Source organism: Ovis canadensis, chromosome 22, assembly GCF_042477335.2.
Source record: "Ovis canadensis isolate MfBH-ARS-UI-01 breed Bighorn chromosome 22, ARS-UI_OviCan_v2, whole genome shotgun sequence".
Lineage (NCBI taxonomy): Eukaryota > Metazoa > Chordata > Mammalia > Artiodactyla > Bovidae > Ovis > Ovis canadensis.
In genome coordinates, this window is record NC_091266.1 from 26,129,664 (window position 1) to 26,152,267 (window position 22,604).

Genomic DNA, 22,604 nt, shown 5'->3' on the forward strand with positions numbered 1-22,604 from the left:
ACTCACGTCCATCAAGTCGGTGATGCCATCCAGCCATCTCATCCTCTGTCATCCCCTTCTCCTCCTGCCCCCAATCCCTCCCAGCATCAGAGTCTTTTCCAATGAGTCAGCTCTTCGCATGAGGTGGCCAAAGTACTGGAGTTTCAGCTTTAACATCAGTCCTTCCAGTGAACACCCAGGACTGATCTTTAGGATGGACTGGTTGGATATCCTTGCAGTCCAAGGGAGTCTCTCTTCTTCAACACCACAGTTCAAAAGCATCAATTCTTCGGCACTCAGCGTTCTTCACAGTCCAACTCTCACATCCATACATGACCACTGGAAAAACCATAGCCTTGACTAGATGGTCCTTTGTTGGCAAAGTAATGTCTCTGCTTTTGAATATGCTATCTAGGTTGGTCATAACTTTCTTTCCAAGGAGTAAGCGTCTTAATTTCATGGCTGCAGTCACCATTTGCAGTGATTTTGGAGCCAAAAAAATAAAGTCTGATACTGTTTCCACTGTTTCCCCATCTATTTCCCATGAAGTGATGGGACCAGATGCCATGATCTTCGTTTTCTGAATGTTGAGCTTTAAGCCAACTTTTTCGCTCTCCTCTCTCACTTTCTTCAAGAGGCTTTTTAGTTCCTCTACACTTTCTGCCATAAGGGTGGTGTCATCTGCATATCTGAGGTTATTGATATTTCTTCCGGCAGTCTTGATTCCAGCTTGTGCTTCTTCCAGCCCAGCATTTCTCATGATGAACTCTGCATAGAAGTTAAATAAGCAGAGTGATAATATACAGCCTTGATGTACTCCTTTTCCTATTTGGAACCAGTCTGTTGTTCCATGTCCAATTCCAACTGTTGCTTCCTGACCTGCATATAGGTTTCTCAAGAGGCAGGTCAGGTGGTCTGGTATTCCCATCTCTTGAAGAATTTTCCACAGTTGATTGTGATCCACACAGTCAAAGGCTTTGGCATAGTCAATAAAGCAGAAAGAGATGTTTTTCTGGAACTCTCTTGCTTTTTCCATGATCCAGCGGATGTTGGCAGTTTGATCTCTGGCTCTCCGTAACTCTTTTAGCTTTTGTCTTGGGAGAAATTCTGTCTCTTGATAATGATTTTTCAACAACCTTCTCCACTACTATATTTATATTTCATTAGCTTAGCCCTTCCACTCCCGTTTCAGCAGTGTTTTATTATCATCCCTGCAGACTTCACTTGCTGTTGCATGACCACCTTGTGTTTAAACACTTGCTCCATTTTCTCCCCATGGGCAGGCCAACGTAAAAACGGTGATTGCAAACGCGACGGAGATATGCCAGAATGTGTGCTCTGCTCGGAGGGGAACGAGTACACAGACAAGAGCCATCATTCTGACAAATGCATAAGATGTAGTGTCTGTGATGAAGAACATGGTAAGTGTCTTAAAAAAACATTCAAAAGGGACAAATCGTGGTATTGCATGTAGCATCATGTATAATACAGTCAGAAACTGGGACCTACGCTGGTGCTATGTCAGCTTCCAGGAGGGAGAGGGTGGGGCTGATGGGGATGAAGCAGGATCAGGCACTGAGGGAATGACTGGTCTAGACATTTATGGGTCAAGTCTAGGCAGTTCTTCCCGATGTAAGAGAATGACTGAATGCAAGCATGCTGAACAGGACCCATCAGCTCTAACCAGAATTGAAGGGACTTTTTTTCCTGTCTTGATTTATGCTTGTAAAATAGCTTTTGTTCTTAGCCAAAAAGATCTCAGAAGCCTGCAGATACAAGGACAGATAAAGCCAAGAGGTGGATGGACTGCTCCCCCTTTCTCTGAGAATCTGGCTTGTCCTGATAATTACTGTTGAGGACCTGAATTTTCATGGATATTCCAGTCTATCTTGAGGGTTCAGATTAAAATAAAGCAGAAATACTCCCAGTTTTGTTAAGAAGAACATCAAGAACTCTCTGGACATAAAGCTTTTCTTGCCCCTGTGCAGGCTCTAAAGCAATGTTTCTCAACCCTGACTGTATAGTAGAATCAAACAGTAAGCTATGAAAATTGCCAACATTTAGGTCCAATTTCAAGGGCTTCCTAGTGGCTCAGATGATAAAGAATTTGCCTGCAATGCAGGAGACTCCGCTTTGATCCCTGGGCCAAGAATATTCCCTGGAGAAAAGAATGGTTACCCACTACAGTATTGTTGCCTGGAGAATTCCTTGGACAAAGGAGCCTGGCAGGCTACAGTCCATGGGGTCACAAAGAGCTGGACACCACTGAGTGACTTTGACTCACTCTCTCACTCAGGTCCCATCTCAGAGCGATTAAATCAGAATCTCTAAGTGAGGGTTTTGGCATTGGTCTGATTGAGTAGGTCTGGGGCAGGGCCTGACGTTCTGCATTTCTAACAAGCTCCTGGGTGAGGCTGATGTTGCTGATCTATAAGCCACACTTTGAGTAGCCAGGCTCTAGACGAGAGCAGGGGAGCCGTTTAAGTACAAGTCCGATTGTGTAGGTTGCTGGATTGTCTGTCTGCTTATAACACTGCTAGATGATTTCAGCTCTTTCAGCCTGGGGTTATCTATTTGGCATTTAAGCACTAGTTATGTTACTAAAGGTTTGATGGTTTGACTGCTGATGTCAGCGCTGGATCTCAAAAACCCATGCTGTTCCTGCCCATCCTTTTCATTGTTCATTCATCAAATTGGTGTTCTAGGGCTAGAAGTGGAACACAACTGTACTCGGACCCAGAATACCAAGTGCAGATGCAAATCGAATTTTTTTTGTAACAGTTCTCCATGCGAACACTGTAACCCTTGCACCACGTAAGTTTTACTCTTTCTCTGGTTAAAACAGTAGATAAATCTTGAGAGAAAATGATTTCCTGAAAGGGAAGCAACACTGGCTGAGAGTGAAGAATTTGGGTTTTAATCTTGCTTTGACTCCAAGAAACTAAACAACCATTTTTTTCACCCAAACATCCTGTGTCTAAACATTTATTGAACACTTCCTGAGTGCTTGATTCCGTGCTGGCTGCTCAAGCCATTGATGTATGCAGACACATGCCTGGTCTTGAAGATCTAAGGCTAGAGGCAGAGAGTGTCAAGAAAGATGATGGTTATTATGTCCAGACCATATGGTAAGACTTGTGTTCCAGATTTTGAGTTATATAGGAAGACCTTTCAACTCTGGGGGATGGGTAAAGATATGACACATGGCTTGAGTCTTGAAAAAAGGTGTAAACAGATAGAAAGGACATTTCAGGCAGGGGAATAGCAACTGCAGCAGGCAAAAGGAAGCTCTGGAGAACAAAGGACCTGGCTGGAGTTTAGGAAAGACTGAGAAGGAACCAGGTCAGATCATGAAGGACCTGTCTTTCATGCTAAAGTGCTTGATTTCAACCCAAAGATAGGACACCTGATTGTAGGTTTCCCTTTTCTTCCGATTAATCGGGTGATTTTGAAAGATCACTTAACCTCTCTGCACTTTGGTTTCCTCACTCATTTTGTTGTTGTTCAGTCGCTAAGTTGTGTCCGACTGTTTGCGACCCCATGGACTGCAGCATGCCAGGCTTCCCTGTCCTTTACTATCTCCCAGAGCTTGTTCAAACTCATGTCCATTCTAACCATCTCATCCTCTGCCGCCCTTTTCTCCTCCTGCCCTCAATCTTTCCCAGCATCAGGGTCCTTTCCAATGACTTGGCTGTTTGTATCAGGTGGCCAAACTGTTGGAGCTTCATTTTCACTATCAGTCCTTCCAATGAATATTCAGGGTTGATTTCCTTTAGGATTGACTGGTTTGATCTCCTTGCTGTCCAAGGGACTCTCAAGAGTCTTATCCAGCACCAGAGCTCAAAAGCATCAATTCTTCAGCACTCATCCTTCTTTATGGTCCAAATCTCACATCCATACATAACTAATGGAAAATCCATAGCTTTGACTATATGGTCCTTTGTCAGCAAAGTATTGTCTCTGCTTCTTAATATATTGTCTAGGTTTGTCATAGCTTTTCTTCCAAGGAGCAGGTGTCTTTTAATTTCATGGCTGCAGTCACCATCCACAGTGATTTTGGGGCCCAAGGAAATATAGTCTGTTACTTTCCATTTATTTCCCCATCTATTTGCCATGAAATGATGGGACTGGATGCCATAATCTTAGTTTTCTGAATGTGGATGCAAATAATACTCACTTGTCTTATCAACATCATTTCTGTGACAATCAGATTGGGTAGTATGTGCTGTAAAAATTTGTCCAAGCTCACCTTGTTAGGGAATGGGCAGAACCAGGTTATAATTCAGACAGTTTGTCAGTATTTGGCTGTCTGAAGAAAATCCTACAGGGACTTCTTGAGTGTCCTAATCACTAGTTGATATAAAAGAGGAGGCCTTTAGGGGCTAGCTACGTAGACTCCATAAGCAACAGCCTGGGCAGTGGGCTATTGTCTGACCATTTAATTGCTCCATGACTGTTCTGAAATTGCTTTTGGCAATTTATGATTTTAAGTTTATTTGCTAATTAAACTTTATTTTATGTCTATTCCATCTTTTTTCTCATATGTTGATATTTTAATGCCTATTTTTTTAACTTCGAGGTATTTTTAACCCATAGTCATTCTTTAGGATATTTTTCATCCAAACATCCAAATTATGTCATGAATTTGCACCTAGTAGATGCTAAAAAACACTAAGATCATGTCATCCGATCCCGTTAGGCATGTGTGCTTAGTCGCTCAGTCATGTCTGTCTCTTTGCAACCCTATGGACTGTAGCCCACCAGGCTTCTCTGTCCATGGGATTCTCCAGGCAAGAATACTGGATTGGGTTGCCATTTCCTTCTCCAATCTGGTCCTATCACTTCATGGCAAATAGATGGGGAAAAAATGGAAACAGTGACAGACTTTATTTTCTCAGACTCCAAAAATCACTGTGGATGGTGATTGCAGCCATGAAATTAAAAGATGCTTGCTCCTTAGGAAAAAAAGCTATGACAAACCTAGACAGTGTATTAAAAAATAGAGACATTACTGATAAAGGACCATATAGTCAAAGCTATGGTTTTTCCATTAGTTATGTATGGATATGAGAGTTGGACCATAAAGAAGGCTGAGTGCTGAAGAATAGATGCTTTCGAACTGTGGTATTGGAGAAGACTCTTGAGAGCCCCTTAGACAGCAAGGAGACCAAACCAGTCAATCCTAAAGGAAATCAACCCTGAATATTCATTGGAAGGACTGATGCTGTAGCTGAAGCTCTGATACTTCGGCCACCTGATGTGAAGCGCCACCTCATTCCAAAAGACCCTGAAGCTGAGAAAGATTGATTGCAGGAGGAGACAGGGATGACAGAGGATGAGATGGTTGGTTGGCATCACCGACTCAATGGACATGAGTTTGAGCAAACTCTGGGAGATGGTGAAGGACAGGGAAGCCTAGCGTGCTGCAGTCTGTGGGATCGCAAAGAGTCAGACACAACTGAATGACTATGCAATAACAACAAAATGCTGATCTAGAAATATGTGAGGGAATATGTTTGCCAGAGATGCAAAAATGGATAAAATGTCCCTGGATTTATAGTTTGCTATTGAAAATGATCAAGGAATCAGTCCATCAGAATTTTTGAATTCCTTCTGTATTTTTTTCTAGGTGTGAACATGGAATCATTGAGAAATGCACACCAACTAGCAACACCAAATGCAAAGGTTATTATTTCTTTTTATGATTATATTCTCCTTTCTCCCAAACTCACTGTAAAATATGAAGAAAAGGCAATCCATTTTGACTCTATGAGTACTTTGTTTCCATCTTTTTTTTTAAATAATATTAAGAATTATGTACTTTCATATGCCATGTACAATGTTCCTATCTACAGGATCCAGATCTCACGCAAACAGTTTATGGGCCCTCCTGATCCTCCTCCTCCTCATCCTAATATTTCTAATAATATACAAAGGTAAGCTCTTACTTCATTCAAATGGCAGGTTGAAGTGACTTGGGAAGTCATTGTTCCCAAGAATTCCCTTCTGTCTTCTACTTGTAAGAAAGCTCCTACCAGGTAGCAACTCTGGTATAGAGTTAAATTCCTACTTCTAAATGCACCCCTGAGTGCTGATAAGAATAGATGATATTATCCTTCAGCTACTGTTTTTGAGCAATCATTCTGGGGCACTCATTCGGTATTCCCATCCTCCCCATGAACAAGGGTATTTTCATTTACACAGCAGCCAAGTTGGCCAAGAATTGGAAGTGGTCCTTCACTCTACATTGAGGTCATCCCCTGCACAAAGAGAAGGCCAAAAGCAAAGGGACTGCAGCAGACACTTGATAAATTCATCCCTCTCTGGGTCTCTTCTCCCTTGTCCAGACCCCATGGTTTTTGATTATTTGTCCACTTTAAAGACTGTGGCATACCTTTTATGCAAGAGTTACTTAGTAAAATCATCAGGTAAACCAAAATTTGGAATACCCTGGGCTTCCCAGGCGGCTCAGTGGTAAAGAATTTGTTTGCCAATGCAGAAGACATGGGTTTGATCCCTGGGTCAGGAAGATTCCTTGGAGAAGGAAATGGCAACCCGCTCCGGTATTCTTGCCTGGGAAACCCCAAAGACAGAGGAGCCTGGTGGGCTACAGTCCATGGGGTCACAAAAGAGTCAGACACAGCTTAGCAACTAAAGCAACAACAATAATTATTCTAGAAAACTCCCATTAGATCATTCATACAACACATGGCAGAGCCAACTTTTGATAACACTGATGCATCCAATTTTTCCTTTCTGTTGGAACAAATCGCTGTTTCTCCAGGTCAGCTGAAGATAAAAGAGCCTTGAGAGGTTTAGCTGAAAATATAAACTCAAGGTTTAAACACTTTAAATCTGCTTTAAATGCCACTTCACAGCAAATTGAAGTCAACTTTCTGTAATCTATGGCTTCTGTGCCCTGCTGTAGCCATGCTACCCAGCTTCAAGCCAGCAAGACAGAGTGTTGATGGCCACAGAGTAAGTCAAAAGCCAGCTTCAGGTACCTGGATGGCTCCATTAAGATGTGGCATAGCAGGACATTCCTGACGGTCCTTCCGGTGCTGGGGGTGTAGGTTCGATCCCTGGTTGGGGAGCTAAGATCCTACATGCCTTATGGCTTCAGGCTAGTGTGTGGTACCTGGATGGCTCCATTAAGATGTGGCATAGCAGGACATTCCTGACGGTCCTTCCGGTGCTGGGGGTGTAGGTTCTATCCCTGGTTGGGGAGCTAAGATCCTACATGCCTTATGGCCAGAAAACCAAACATAAAACAGAAGCAATGCTGCAGCAAATTCAGTGCGTGCGTTAGTTGCTCAGTCGTGTCCAAATCTTTGTGACCCCATGTACTGTAGCCCACCAGGCTCCTCTGTCCATGGGGTTCTCCAGGCAAGAATACTGGAGTGGGTTGCCATTCTCTTCTCCAGGGGATCTTCCTGACCCAGGGATCGAAGCCAGTATCCCTCAATGCAGGCAGGTTCTTTACCATCTGAGCCACCAGGGAAGCATTAACAAACTCAATAAAAGACTTTAAAAATGGTCCACATAGAAAAAAATTTTTTTTTACTTTTAAAGAAAGATGTGGCATGTCTCTGTACCACTTGACTCAATGGGATGGAATTTTCAAAATCAGGACAAATCTGCCTCTTTTGGTGCTTGGTTGCTATAAATTTTAGTGAATGAATTTCTCCTTTATTCTCATGCTTCTCTTAGTATGAAACTGTTCTGTCATGCTTCCTACAAGGCTGAGACCTGAGTCTGATAGATATTTCTTGGATCTTTCAGTGGTGAGACGTCGACGCAGGAATAAAAAGAATGGTAATTGCGTCTCTGCAGCCTCAAATGATGTAAGTGTTGAAATGTGGACAGCTATCCTAAAAAAATAGTCATTCAGTTTTTTACTTGTTACTTTTAAAAGATTAATTAATTTATTTTAATTGGAGGCTAATTACAATATTGTGGTGGGTTTTGCCATACATTGACCTGAATCAGCCGTGGGTGTACATGTGTCCCCCTACTTGTTACTTTTTAAAAAGCAAACCTTTATGGTGCTTGTGTGTGCATGGATTAGAGGGGCATCAAAAATGAATTAAGACATGGTGCCCAGTTTATAAGAAACTTCTATACAAATAGCATACAAATAAATTCTTATTAATAAGTTCTCACTTACACAAAGGTAGCTGACAAAAGGATGTGGCCAAGCCTCCATGGTGATATTATTCATGAACAGAAATGCAGAGAGATATCCTTTACCAGAGCATGGATTCAACATGCCCAAGCAAAGAGATTACTCTGAAAGCCCACACTAAAGGCACAACTCATCTCTCTCCAGTCACTTGTTACCTTATCGGTCACCATATCTTTTTCTAACATAGAATAAAAGCCTGTCACATCGCTAAAAAAAGGAGTTCCCTGGTGGCCTAGTGGCTTTCAATGCCGTAGCCTGGGTTCAGTCCCTGTCAGGGAACTGAGATCCTGCAAGCCATGCTCAAAGGAGAAAAAAAAAAAAAAAAAAAAAACAGCCAAAGGTACACTGGGGAGAGTAACCAGCTCATCTGATGAATATTGATTTTTCTCACTTGAGGCCAGTGGGATTTAGGGTTCTTTAAATCACTATAGTACAAAATCATTTCAACTTAAACTATGTTCTTGTATCAAAAATTCAAATCATTACAGTAAAGAAAATGTTAGAATGATGTTTACTATGTTTATTTTCATGTGCCTGTACAAAGAATAATCTCAGCACATTTCACAAATCCCTTAGGTTTCTTGCCTCTGTAAAAAATGAACCAATATTCCCTTCGTTTCTGGTTAGGCTGGAACGTTTCAGAATAAAAATTTGAATGGTGAAAGAATCCTCCTTAGTCATTTAGTCTAATTTTATACATCAAGTAAGTGTACTTCCTTGAGTATTAAGGAAGAATTAGAAGATTGCATTTGGAGTATTCTAAATATATTTTTATTTCCCTCTCTCCTTCCCTCTGTTGTTGTTTTTTTTTTTTCTCCCCAGGAAGGGAGGCAACTGAATTTAACAGGTAAGATTTTTATCATTTTGTTTGCTAGAGATGGCTTCCTTGGGAGTAACAGGCTAATTTTGCAGTTAAAATAATGTTGTGAATTTCAGTGACACATTATGCGGTCTTGCTGTTCTTTGAGGCTGCGTTTCTTCCTGCTCACAAGGGTTTATTAGGCAGTGTGTTTAAATGTATAACTAATGCTCATTATTAAAAATAAGTCAGGTAACATAAGATGCTATATTCTTAAAGCTTTGTTTTCCTTCACAAGCAGTTGGGTATAGTATAGAAGAACTCTGCCTAAACCCCTAGGTAATCTGAATTGTAGACTCAGTTGTATACTTACTCTTGGTGTATCCTAGTTCCAGTGAGTCAGTGATAAGATGACTGACTTAAGGGCCGTAAACCCTTGGCCTGCCTTTTAGATTTGTGGATCATTGATCATCAGACCCGTGATGGCATTAGAAATGAGCTTTTCCAGCCCTGTTATTATATAGATGAGAAAAGAAGATGCAGAGATGTTCTGTATCTCGCCCAGGGTATAGAGCAAATTACTGGGGACATAGGAGGAGCTGGGGTAAGAACTCAAGGTTGTTTCTGTTTTTATTTTTCCCCAATTGGCTCTGTAGATATCTAGGACTTACCCATATTCTTAAGTACAGTAAGAAGAGAAATAGCTGTGGTTTTTCAAAAGTGGGAATTTTGTTTAGAAAAACAAATTTTCAGAGACTGTTCTCTATTTTTTAGATGTTGACTTGGGTAAATATATCCCTAGTATTGCTGAACTAATGAAAATAACTGAAGTTAAAGAATTTGTTCGGAAGAATGGTATGGAGGAAGCCAAAATAGATGATATCATGCATGACAATCTCCATGAAACAGCTGAACAGAAGGTCCAACTGCTCCGCAAGTGGTACCAAAGTCACGGGAAGAAAAATGCATATTGTACATTGACTAAAAATCTCCCAAAAGCTCTTGCAGAGAAGATTTGTGACATAGTCCTGAAGGACATTACTAATGAACGTGAAAATGCAAACTTGCAAAATGAAAGTGAAAACCTGGTTTAAAGTGAAAAATAATTAACTCAGTTCTGAGAATATACTAAATATTCTAAATGTTCAAATAAGTTCTGAGTAGCTGCAGATATTGCTTGGCTTGGCTTTTTACTGGATGTGTTTTCTTTTTTTCATTTATTAGATTTGTAGAGCTAATATATTTGCTCAAAGCTATTTGTAGGGCTAATAACTGAGCATTTCGTGATTCTGCCTTCAAGGGTTTTTAAAGTCTAGTTGGGGAGATGAATGCTGGTGAGAGTAAATACCCATGTTTATCTTCTTGCCTGTTAAGTGTGTTAAAAAGCATCTTAAAAAGTGTGTAAAAAAGCATGCATTCAAAGATTGAGATCATGCTCAAGTGTGTAACATATGATTCTGTCAGTGTGAATGTAATTAATGTATGTGAACACAAATGCCTATCCACAGGTTGACCCCATTCCACGAATTAGTAGATGTGATCATTGTTGCCATGTGACAATCAACTGCCTCTAAATTACTTCCCCAGCTCCACTGATAATTCTAGAGATTTTGCCATATTTATAAATTTTGTTTACACCTTTGAGAGGAGTATATTCAGGGAAAACTTGCACATATCCTCTGAATGTAAAATTTAATAAGGTTCTACCTCAAAGATCTTTGCACAAATTATTGGCCTTTCATAGTGAAATATTTCCATTTTGGATTCACATAGAAAATGCAGACTCAATTATAATGCTTGACTATTTTATATTTGTCGCTTTGGATCAAATAACCCACTTTTTTCTCAGGTGTCAAACATTTTGATCAGGAAAGAATTACTAGATCACTGTCATCTCTCTATTTTCGCCTTCCTTGATGTGCATCTTGGTAGACTGTGTATGCCCAGACTTGAAAGGACTTTCTAAGAAACACTGAATGATTCATGAAAAACTGGGGCTGCCCTTAGAAACATCTAGCTTGGTTTGGAGAGATCAGCTGCTCTTATGGCAGGTAGCTTTGTGGCATATCATGAACCCATGTCTATCACCAAAGCTGATAAGATAGATTCTTATTTTGTTCCATCCCCCACAAAGTGCTCAGTAACTTGCCATGTTTTCTCTGTTGGTGTAAAGTCAGCTTATACACAGCAGAAGTGAAATCATACTGCTGCTGCTGCTGCTGCTGCTGCTAAGTCGCTTCAGTCATGTCCGACTCTGTGCGACCCCATGGACTACAGCCCACCAGGCTCCCCCATCCCTGGGATTCTCCAGGCAAGAACACTGGAGCGGGTTGCCATTTCCTTCTCCAAGGCATGAAAGTGAAAAGTGAAAGTAAAGTTGCTCAGTCGTGTCCGACTTGGTGATCCTATGGACTGCAGGGCTCCTCCGTCCATGGGATTTTCCAGGCAAGAGTACTGGAGTGGGGTGCCATTGCCTTCTCCAGAAATCGTACTAGGTGTTAAGAATTGCTTCTGTTGTTTTCTGTAGCTTCTTAGACAAGCCCCTCTCCCCACTACCACTTCCTTGCTTTTACATTTAAACACTTTTGAAAGTTTGTATTAACTGTGAATGTTAATAAATATTATTTATATTTATATAGTTGTAATTAGAAGAAAATTTTAAGCTGAAACAGATGCTCAGAACTACCTAAAGAGCGTCCATTGATGGCAGATGTTTTCCCTTATAGAAATATAAGGAAATAGAAAATATAAGCAAAAATATTTTATTAAAATCATGTTTTTGATATTTCTGGTTATCTCTTTTTTGGTGGGACCTTGCTTTTTATTTTCCTTTTTTCTGTTTATTACTAGCTGTAACCTGTTCATTAATCTTTCATCCATTCTCTGATCTCTCAGGAGGTATTTCCTTTTTAAAGGCTTTTAGTGGTTAAATCACTTCCTCCATAGTCTGCTACTCTAAGAATATATCTCCTAAACAACACATAATTACTCATTATGTGAGGACTTATCATGACAGGATTATATATTAGGCACTAGAAATGTTGTATACTGACCCGTGTAGATGAAATCTAGAAAAATGGTGCAGATGAACGCATTTGCAGAGCAGGAATAGAGACGCAGACGTAGAGGACAGACATGTAGACAGAGGCAGGGAAAGGAGGGTGAGACAAATCGGAGAGTAGCATTGATATGTATACGGTGCATGCATGCTGCGTCCCTTCAGTCTTGTCCGACTCTTTGCAACCCTGTGGACTCTAGACTTTCAGGCTCCTCTGTCCATGAATTCTTCAGGCAAGAATACTGGAGTGGGTTGCCATTTCCTCCTCCAGGGGATCTTCCCAATCCAGGGAGCGAACTGCATCTCTTACGTCTCTTGCACTGACAGGCAGGTTCTTTACCACTAGCACTACCTGAGGAGTATCCTATATTACAGTACCATGTGTAAAACAGATAGCCGGTGGGAGCCTGCTCTATGGCACAGGTAGCTCAGCTGAGTGCTCTGAGATGACCTAGATGGGTGGGAAGGAGGCTCACGAGGGAGGGGATATATGTGTATGTTAAACTGATTTACTTTGTTATATAGAAGAAACTAACACAACACTGTAAAACAATCATATTTCAATAATAAAATTTCTTTAAAATATGTATAACTGGAAATATATAAGAAAAAGAAAAAAGTAAGTAGTTCAAAAAGGATTGGTTTTATTGGTAATAAAGCTAAATGGGGATTTTGAAATATTCCTTCCTGCATACTTTTTATTTCTGGCTCCGTAATGACCACTGGACTATCTCTCTTTTTTAAAATGTAATTTTAATAATACATTTTGGTTAGCCCATTATTTCCCAAGTGTTATCATTTCAACATCTAAGCAATGTAAAAACTATTAATGAGATCATTTGCATTCTTTCTTTTTTTCCTAGTAAAGCCTTCAAAATCTGGTTTGTATTTTAGTTACAGTTTTAAGCACATCTCAGTTTAGACTGGCTGCATTTCAAAGATTCAACAGCTGGTGGCTAGTGGCTATGGTATTGATAGTTCAGGTCTCTATCTTTATTAGGGCAGGTCTGCAAATTTAACTCTATGGCTACTACTAAAGTCCAGTACTTGCAGGGGGTTCTCTTCACTCTGGTTGGTTGGAGTGTCAACATCGCCCACCCCCATGTCACTGCTGGGAATTGTTCTGCTTGCAGCACCCATCGCTGTTCTTTGCTGGCTCTCAGAGTCTTATCTCTGCACATAGTAACAGCCAAAGATTCCAAAGAGTCTCTGCACAGATTTCTGGAACTCTTTTTCGGTGTAACTTCCTTCTTTTCAGTACTCTGTTCTGAAAAGTCTGGCAGCCTCAGCCTCCTAAATACTACCCTCTGCCCTTCAACTTGATAAGAAGACTATTCTCTGCTTAGAGTTCCTCCTGTACCAGGGTCTGAAAAGAGCCTATGGGCAGAAGGTCTGAATGATCATAGGGGTCACCTCATTAGTTTTTATCCTCTAAGGGACAATCTGTTCTCTCTATTATCTGGTTTTCTAGTTCTAGACAGCAGTGGGGCAACTAGTTCATCTTCCTGGCCAGAAGCAGAAGTCCTGTGGCCACATCTCAGTATATTGTGCTTCACTTTATTGCATTTTACAGATGTTGTGATTTTTCCCAACAGGTTTTGTGGCAACCCTGCATTGAGCAAGACTATTGGCATCATATTTTTCTAACAGCATTTGCTCACTTTGTGCTTATTTTGGTAATTCTTGTAGTATCAATATCTTGGACTTTCTCATGATGATTATATTTACTATGGTAATCTGTGATTAGAATCAAATCCCATACCAACCAGAGATGCTCAGAGGGCTCAAACAAGCCTTGTGTGCACCAGGACCCAGAGACCCCACAGAGACTGAGACTGAACTGTTTTGGGGTGCCTCCTGAGGAGGTACGGGTCAGCAGTGGCCTGCCACAGGGGCAGGGGCTCTGGGCACAGTAGACCTGGGTACGGCATAAGCCCTCATGGAGGAGGTCACGATTAACCCCACCACAGAGCCAAGAGAACTTAGACCGGACTGGGGAAACAGACTCTGGGAGGGCACAAAGAGAACCTTGTGTGCATCAGGACCCAGGAGAAAGGAGCAGTGACCCCACGAGAGACTGACCCAGACTTGCCCATGAGTGTCCATGTGTCTCTGGCAGAAGTGTGGGTCAGCAGTGGCCTACTGCAGAGTCAGGGACACTGAGTGTAGCAGTGTGTGCATGGGATCTTTTGAAGGAGGTCACCATTATCTTCATTACCTCCACCATAGTTTGGCCTCAGGTCAAATAACAGGGAGGGAACACAGCCCCACCCTTCAACAAAAAATTGGATTAAAGATTTACTGAGCATGGCCCCACCCATTGGAGCAAGACCCTTTCCCCCTCAGTCAGTCTCTCCCATCAGGAAGCTCCCATAAGCCATTTATCCTTCTCCATCAGAGGGCAGACAGACTGAAAACCACAATCCAAGAATACTAAGCAATCTGATCACATGGACCACAGCCTTGTCTAACTCAATGAAACTATGAACAATGCCATGTAGGGCCATCCAAGATGGACGGGTCACGGTGGAGAGTTCTGACAAAACGTGGTCCACTGGAGAAGGGAATGGCAAACCACTTCAGCATTCTTGCCTTGAGAACCACATGAACAGTATGAAAAGGCAAAAAGATAGGACACTGAAAGATAACTCCCCAGGTCAGTAGGTACCCAATATGCTACTGGAGATCAGTGGAGAACTAACCACAGAAAGAATGAAGAGATGGAGCCAAAGCAAAAAAATCAGAGTTGTGGATGTGACTGGTGATGCAAGTAAAGTCCGATGCTGTAAAGAAAAATACTACATGGGAACCTGGAATGTTAGGTCCATGAATCAAGGCAAATTGGAAGTGGTCAAATTGGAGATGGCAAGAGTGAAAGTCGATATTCTAGGAAGCGGCTAACTAAAATGGACTGGAATGGATGAATTTAACTCAGAGGACCATTATGTCTACTACCGTGGGCAAGAATCCCTTGGGAGAAATGGAGTAGCCATCATAGTCAACAAAAAAGTCCAAAATGCAGTACTTGGATGCAATCACAAAAATGACAGAATGATCTCTGTTCATTTACAAGGCAAACCATTCAATATCACAGTAATCCAAGACTATGCCCTGACCAGTAATGCTGAAGAAGTTGAAGTTGAATCGTTCTATGAAGACTTACAAGACCTTCTAGAACTAACACCCAAAAGAGATGTCCTTTTCATTATAGGGGACTGGAATGCAAAAATAGGAAGTCAAGAAACACATGGAGTAACAGGCAAATTTGGCCTTGGAGTACCGAATGAAGCAGGGCAAAGATGAATAGCGTTTTGCCAAGAGAACACACTGGTCATAGCAAGCACCCTCCTCCAACAACACAAGAGAAGACTCTACACATGGAGATCGCCAGATGGTCAATACCAAAATCAGATTGATTATATTCTTTGCAGCCAAAGATGGAGAAGCTCTATACAGTCAGCAAAAACAAGACCAGGAGCTGATTGTGGCTCAGATCATGAACTCCTTATTGCCAAATTCAGACTTAAATTAAAGAAAGTAGGGAAAACCAATAGACCTTTCAGGTATGATCTAAATCAAATTCATTACGACTATACAGTGGAAGTGAGAAATAGATTCAAGGGATTAGATCTGATAGACAGAGTGCCTGAAGAGCTATGGATGGAGGTTTGTGACATTGTATAGGAGGCAGTGATCAAGACCATCCCCAAGAAAAAGAAATGCAAAAAGGCAAATGGTTGTCAGAGGAGGCCTTACAAACAGCTATGAAAAAAAGAGAAGACAAAGACAAGGGAGAAAAGGAAAGATATAAGCATCTGAATGCAGAGTTCCAAAGAATAGCAAGAAGAGATAAGAAAGCCTTCCTTGGTGATAAATGCAAAGAAATAGAGGAAAGCAATAGAATGGGAAAGACTAGAGATCTCTTCAAGAAAATGAGAGATACCAAGGGAACTTTTCATACAAAGATGAGCACAGAAAGGATAGAAATGGTATGGACCTAACAGAAGGAGAAGATATTAAGACGTGGCAAGAATACATGGAAGAACTGTACAAAAAAGAACTTCACAACCCAGATAATCACGATGGTGTGATCACTCACCTAGAGCCAGACATCCTGGAATGCAAAGTCAAGTGGGCCTTAGGAAGCATCATAATGAACAAAGCTAGTGGAGGTGATGGAATTCCAGTGGAGCTATTTCAAATCCTGAAAGATGATGCTGTGAAAGTGCTGCACTCAATATGCCAGCAAATATGGAAGACTCATCAGAGGCCACAGAACTGGAAAAGGACAGTTTTCATTCCAATCCCAAAGAAAGGCAATGCCAAAGAATGCTCAAACTACCGCACAATTGCACTCATCTCACACACTAGCAAAGAAATGCTCAAAATTCTCCAAGCCAGGCTTCAACAGTACTTGAACTGTGAACTTCCAGTTGTTCAAGCTGGTTTTAGAAAAGGCAGAGGAACCAGAGATCAAATTGCCAACATCTGCTGGATCACAGAAAAAGCAAGAGAGTTCCAGAAGAACATCTCTTTCTGCTTTATTGACTATGCCAAAGCCTTTGACTGTATGAATCACAATAAACTGTGGAAAATTCTTCAAGAGATGGGAATACCAGACCACCTGATCTACCTCTTGAGAAATCGGTGTGCAGGTCAGGAAGCAACAGTTAGAACTGGACATGGAGCAACAGACTGGTTCCAAATAGGGAAAGGAGTACGTCAAGGCTGTATATTGTCACCCTGCTTATTTAACTCATATGCAGAGTACATCATGAGAAAGGCTGGACTGGATGAAGCACAACCTGGAATCAAGACTGCCAGGAGAATATCAATAACCTCAGTTATGCAGATGACACTTTATGGCAGGAAGCGAAGAAGAACCAAAGAGCTTCTTGATGAAAGTGAAAGAGGAGAGTGAAAAATTTGGCTCAAAACTCAGCATTCAGAAAACAAAGATCATGGCATCTGGTCCCATCACTTCATGGCAAATAGATGGGAAAACTGTGATCAACTTTATTCTTTGGGGCTCCAGAATCACTACAGGTGGTGACAGCATGAAATTAAAAAATGCTTGCACCTTGGAAGAAAAGTTATGACCAACCTAGACAGCTTATTAAAAAGCAGAGACATTACTTTGCCAACAAAGGTCTGTCTAGTCAAAGCTATGGTTTTTCCAGTAGTCATGTATGGTTGCGAGAGTTGGACTATAAAGAAAGCTGAGCACCGAAGAATTGATGCTTTTGAAGTGTGGTGTTGGAGAAGACTCTTGAGAGTCCCTTGGACAGCAAGGAGATCCAACCAGTCCATCCTAAAGGAAATCAGGTCTGAATATTCATTGGAAGGACTGATGCTGAAGCTGAAACTCGAATTCTTAGGCCACCTCATGTGAAGAACTGACTCATTTAAAAAGATCCTGATGCTGGGAAAGATTGAAGGCAGGAGAAGAAGGGGACGACAGAGGATGAGATGGTTGGATGGCATCACTGACTCAACAGACATGAGTTTGAGTAAACTCCAGGAGTTGGTGAGGGACAGGGAGGCCTGGTGTGCTGCAGTCCATGGGGTCACAAAGAGTCGGACACGACTGAGCATGTGAACTGAACTGAACTGTGATCAGTGATCTCTGATGTCGTGAAGAGTGAAAGTGAAAGGGTTAGTTGCTCAGTCATATCCAACTCTTTGCGACCCCATAGACTGTAAAGCCTGCCAGGCTTCTTTGTCCATGGAATTTTCCAGGCAAGAATACTACAGAATATGTTGCCATTCCCTTTTCCAGGGGATCTTCCTGACTCAGGGATTGAACTTGGGTCTCCTGCATTGCAGGTCTTCCCTGATAGCTCAGTTAGTAAAGAATTTGCCTGAAATGCAGGAGACCTGGGTCCGATTCCTGGGTCAGGAAGATCCTCTGGAGAAGGAAATTGCAACCCACTCCAGCATTCTTGCCTGGAGGATCCCATGGACAAAGGAGCCTAGCAGGCTACAGTTCATGGGTTCGCAAAAGTCAGACATGACTTAGCAACTAAACCGCTACCACTCCTGCACTGCAAGCCGATTCTTTACCATCTGAGCCATCTGCTGCCCATATATATATAACTTGCTGAAGGTTCAGATGATGGTTAGCATTTTTTAGCAATAAAACATTTTAAAATTAGTGTCTGTAAATTTTTTAGACATAATGCTAATGCAGACCAAGTAGACTAAAGTACAGTATAAACATAACTTTTACATGCACTGGGTGACTCCATAATTTGTGCGACTTGCCTTTTTTTTTTTTTTTGCAATATTTGCTTTATTGCAGTAATCTAAAACAGAGTCCACAATATCTCTGAGGTATGCCTTGTACTTTGCAAGGTGAACTTGAGTCATAGAATACCCTGTACCCTCTCTGGTGAGCTCCAATCCAAGAATTTCAGGTTCCTTTGGGAGGACGAGGGAAGTTGAGAAGATCTTTGGACTTGGTGGCATGGCTCTTTCCCTCCTAGTTTCACTTGAGTGTGACTGTTCCTAATAGTTATAACCATGTTCCAGAGTCTGAGGTGGCCCTTGGTTCAAGATCACCCTTACTGTGGTGAACATGATCTGGTCTTGGTGGTAGACATCATGGGGAAGAGCATCACCTGTGAGCTGGAAGGAAAAGGTCATTTAGAGAAGCAGTGAGACTTGCTTACACAAACAGCTTGGTCTTCCTCATTGGCATGCACACAGAGCGCTCCTAACTCTGATTTGATCAGAAATTTTTAGCGATCGAATCAGTTTCTGCACAGCTGTCTAGATAAGTTATAGCACCAATACAGTTTAAAATTTTTTCCATACTTACTCCTGAAAGGTATTTTATCTGAGCACAGAATTTTATGTTAGGATACTTGCAATTTTCCCTCATTTCTTTGAAAATGTTAATCTATTATCTTCTTACATTTATTGCTGCAGAAGGAATGTCTACTCTTGGTCTAAATATCATTCCTTCAAAGATAATATTTATTTTTTAACTCTGATAAGTTTTAAACTTTCCCCTACCTCTTCCTTGGTATTCTGCTATTTCACTATAATGAGCTTCAGTGAAGATTTATTTTTACTTAACCTATGTAATAAGCATAGAATTTTTATCAGAAAGATAGGGCTGTAGTTTTTGTTCTGTCTGGAAAATTCTCAGCTATTTTCTCTTTCACAAGAGTTTCTTTTGAAACTCTTAGTATTATCTGGTGAACTTTTTTGCATATCTAATTTTTACTTTTTTATTTTTAATATATTTGTCTCTAAATGTTGCAGTTGGGGGAAATTCCTCATCATTCTCTTTATTTTTTTCTTACTAATCAGGTTGGAGTATTCTATCTACTTAGGTATGTATTTTATTCTCTACATTTTTCATTCTTAACATTTCTAAGTGCTTCTTTCGCATTTTCTCTTGTACTTATCTCATTTATGCTTGTTCTTCATTGGCAATGTATTAGAGTTTAATAGATTTTACTCCACCATCGATCTCCTTCTAGAGAAGAGGATCTTATAGTTATTTTAAAGTCTTGTTTAGAATTGCTTTGTTAACTTTCACTGAAGCAATTTCATACTGATTTTGAAGTGTGGCTCTTCTGGAAGGATTTTCTTTTCGTATTTTTGAGCTCCGTACTGGATCCGCCCCACCCCACCCCGCCCCCCGCCGCCCTTTTCTCGGCAGTCTCGTTTGTCTAGTAGTTTCGTGGCTTCTTTTATCAGGGCTTCCGGAGTCCTCAGTTCTGAGACTGGATTCATAGATGTGTTATGCAACTCACAGTCCTTGGTGACATTAGAGCGTCACATTTTCAGAGGAGCCTGGTGTGCAGCAGTCCATGGGGTCACAAAGAGTCGGACACAGCTTAGCGATTGAACAACAGTTCTCAGTCACGCGTCTAGCGGCAGCTTGGCTCAGCTCCATGTCATGTAGCTATTGTACCTAGGACTTCCTAGCTCTCAAACTCCACAACTGCATAGAAGCCATAATCCCGGGCCATGTTTGGCAGAAGTTCTGTTTAGCTTTCTTTCACCAGTCAGAAAGCTCTGCCTCATTCCCCGATTTTAAGAAGAGAGGCTGGCTCTTGTCCTCTGCCTCAAGTGGGGCATATTTATTGTTGACTAAACCCATGAACAAACCCTACTTTCTTTCCAGGCATTGATCTCACAAGGCTTTGGCTTGTGTCCAGGTCATTAATTATCTTGCAGCTGTTTTCCATTCTTCTAGCAAGGAAGGGTTTCTTATTCTTTAGCCTGGCTGTGCCTTTTCGTTTTCCTTTTAAAGTGTGTTGTGGATCATTGCTATTTGTTCAGATTGGGAGGGCGTGGCCCTCCAGAAGCTGCTTACAATTCTAGTTTAACCCTAAGGCCCCAATTTTGTCATTAGGTGATCAGAAACAATGTTTTGTTTTACATTTTTAAGCTACAACTAACACTCAAGTTGTTTTCAGTTACATAGAGTCCTTTGATAAGAATAGAAGAACAGGGACTATAGGATTTCCCAAGTGGACCTGAGTTTTATTATTGTGATACATCTAGAGACCTACAGATCTGGGATTAAATGTTTATTTTCTCCATAAGGGCAGAAATGCATATTTTAATGTCTTTGAGACTTAGTTTCCTCATCTGTAAAATGGGAAAATTGTTTCAGTATTTTGGAGTTTTATGATGAATAAATTAAACATGTATGAAGTATATGCCATGGTGCCTGACTCTATACCTTGGCAGATAGTAATAAAAAAAAAAATCCAACTGAGATGCATAAGCAAAATGTAAATTGACTGGCATATTTTACTAGCAGTTCAGAGATAGGGTGGGTTTAGCGGTTAAAGCGTCTGCCTGGAATGCGGGAGACCCGGGTTCGATCCCTGGGTCGTGAAGATCCCCTGGAGAAGGAAATGGCAACCCACGCCCGTACTCTTGCCTGGAGAATCCCATGGAGGGAGGAGCCTGGTAGGCTACAGTCCATGGGGTCGAAAAGAGTCGGACATGACTGAGCAACTGGTCCCATTAAGCACTAATCTATTCCAGTGCCTCCAGTCATGATTTCCCACGATTCTCTTGGATTTACCATCTTCATATCGATCTATTTGTCAGACTGAGAGCAACAAGCTCCTTGGACCTATCTGTGTATCACAACATCCAGGAAGGACAACAGTTATGTAAGGGGGCAAGACGTTCTGGTTGGCTAAATCCATGTGGTGCAATCTTGAGCCTGGGATAGGATCAGGTTTCCCTGAATTGACAAAGATGTAGTTGGGAGGAGGACCCTTGCTAAGAGGGTAAAAGGGGGGTTCTCAGTAGGAGTGCTAGGATGTTTTGGGTACCCACCTCAAACTGACAACAGAAAAATACAGTATCAGGTTGGCCAAAAAGCTCGTTTGGGTTTTCCATAAAATGCTACGAACTTTCTGGCCAACCCAATACATTACAGGACAGACAGTCCAAAGGCATGACTCAGTGATACCATGAAGACTGCTTGGACCAGCTCAGTTCAGTTCAGTCTCTCAGTCGTGTCCGACTCTTTGTGAGCCCATGAATCGCAGCACAACAGGCCTCCCTATCCATCACCAGCTCCCGGAGTTCACTCAGACTCATGTCCATCGAGTCCGTGATGCCATCCAGCTATCTCATCCTCGGTTGTGCCCTTCTCCTCCTGCCCCCAATCCCTCCCAGCATCAGAATCCTTTCCAATAAGTCAACTCTTCGCATGAGGTGTCCAAAGTACTGGAGCTTCGGCTTCAGCATCATTCCTTCCAAAGAAATTCCAGGGTTGATCTCCTTCAGAATGGACTGGTTGGATCTCCTTGCAATCCAAGGGACTCTCAACAGTCTTCTCCAACACCACAATTCAAACGCATCAATTCTTCGGCGCTCAGCCTTCTTCACAGTCCAACTCTCACATCTATACATGACCACAGGAAAAACCATAGCCTATACAGTCAACAAAAACAAGACCGGGAGCTGACTGTGGCTCAGATCATGAACTCCTTATTGCCAAATTCAGACTTAAATTGAAGAAAGTAGGGAAAACCACTAGAGCATTCAGGTATGACCTAAATCAAATCCCTTATGATTATACAGTGGAAGTGAGAAATAGATTTAAGGGTCTAGATCTGATAGACAGAGCCTGATGAACTATGGAATGAGGATCGTGACATTGTACAGGAGACAGGGATCAAGACCATCCCATGGAAAAGAAATGAAAAAAGAAAAATGGCTGTCTGGGGAGGCCTTACAAATAGCTGTGAAAAGAAGAGATGTGAAAAGGAAAATATAAGCATCTGAATGCAGAGTTCCAAAGAATAGTAAGAAGAGATAAGAAAGCCTTCTTCAGCGATCAATGCAAAGAAGTAGAGGAAAACAACAGAATGGGAAAGACTAGAGATCTCTTCAAGAAAATTAGAGATACCAAGGGAACTCTTCATGCAAAGATGGGCTCGATAAAGGACAGAAATGGTCTGGACCTAACAGAAGTAGAAGATATTAAGAAGAGGTGGCAAGAATACATGGAAGAACTGTACAAAAAAGATCTTCATGACCCAGATAATCATGATGATGTGCTCACTAATCTAGAGCCAGACATCTTGGAATGTGAA

General features: G+C 41.4%; 1 protein-coding gene across 1 annotated transcript in view; it reads left to right on the top strand.

The window, feature by feature from the left end:
• FAS (Fas cell surface death receptor) overlaps nucleotides 1–10,772 on the top strand; it is a 33,861-nt gene extending 23,089 nt beyond the window's left edge. Inside the window, exons 3-9 of the mRNA XM_069567940.1 lie at nucleotides 1,263–1,400; nucleotides 2,685–2,793; nucleotides 5,609–5,664; nucleotides 5,835–5,915; nucleotides 7,762–7,823; nucleotides 8,987–9,011; nucleotides 9,738–10,772. Of these exons, the coding sequence (XP_069424041.1) occupies nucleotides 1,263–1,400; nucleotides 2,685–2,793; nucleotides 5,609–5,664; nucleotides 5,835–5,915; nucleotides 7,762–7,823; nucleotides 8,987–9,011; nucleotides 9,738–10,057 (791 nt within the window). The 3' untranslated portion in view covers nucleotides 10,058–10,772. The remainder of the gene's footprint in view (nucleotides 1–1,262; nucleotides 1,401–2,684; nucleotides 2,794–5,608; nucleotides 5,665–5,834; nucleotides 5,916–7,761; nucleotides 7,824–8,986; nucleotides 9,012–9,737) is intronic.
• The last annotated feature ends 11,832 nt before the right edge of the window (nucleotides 10,773–22,604 follow it).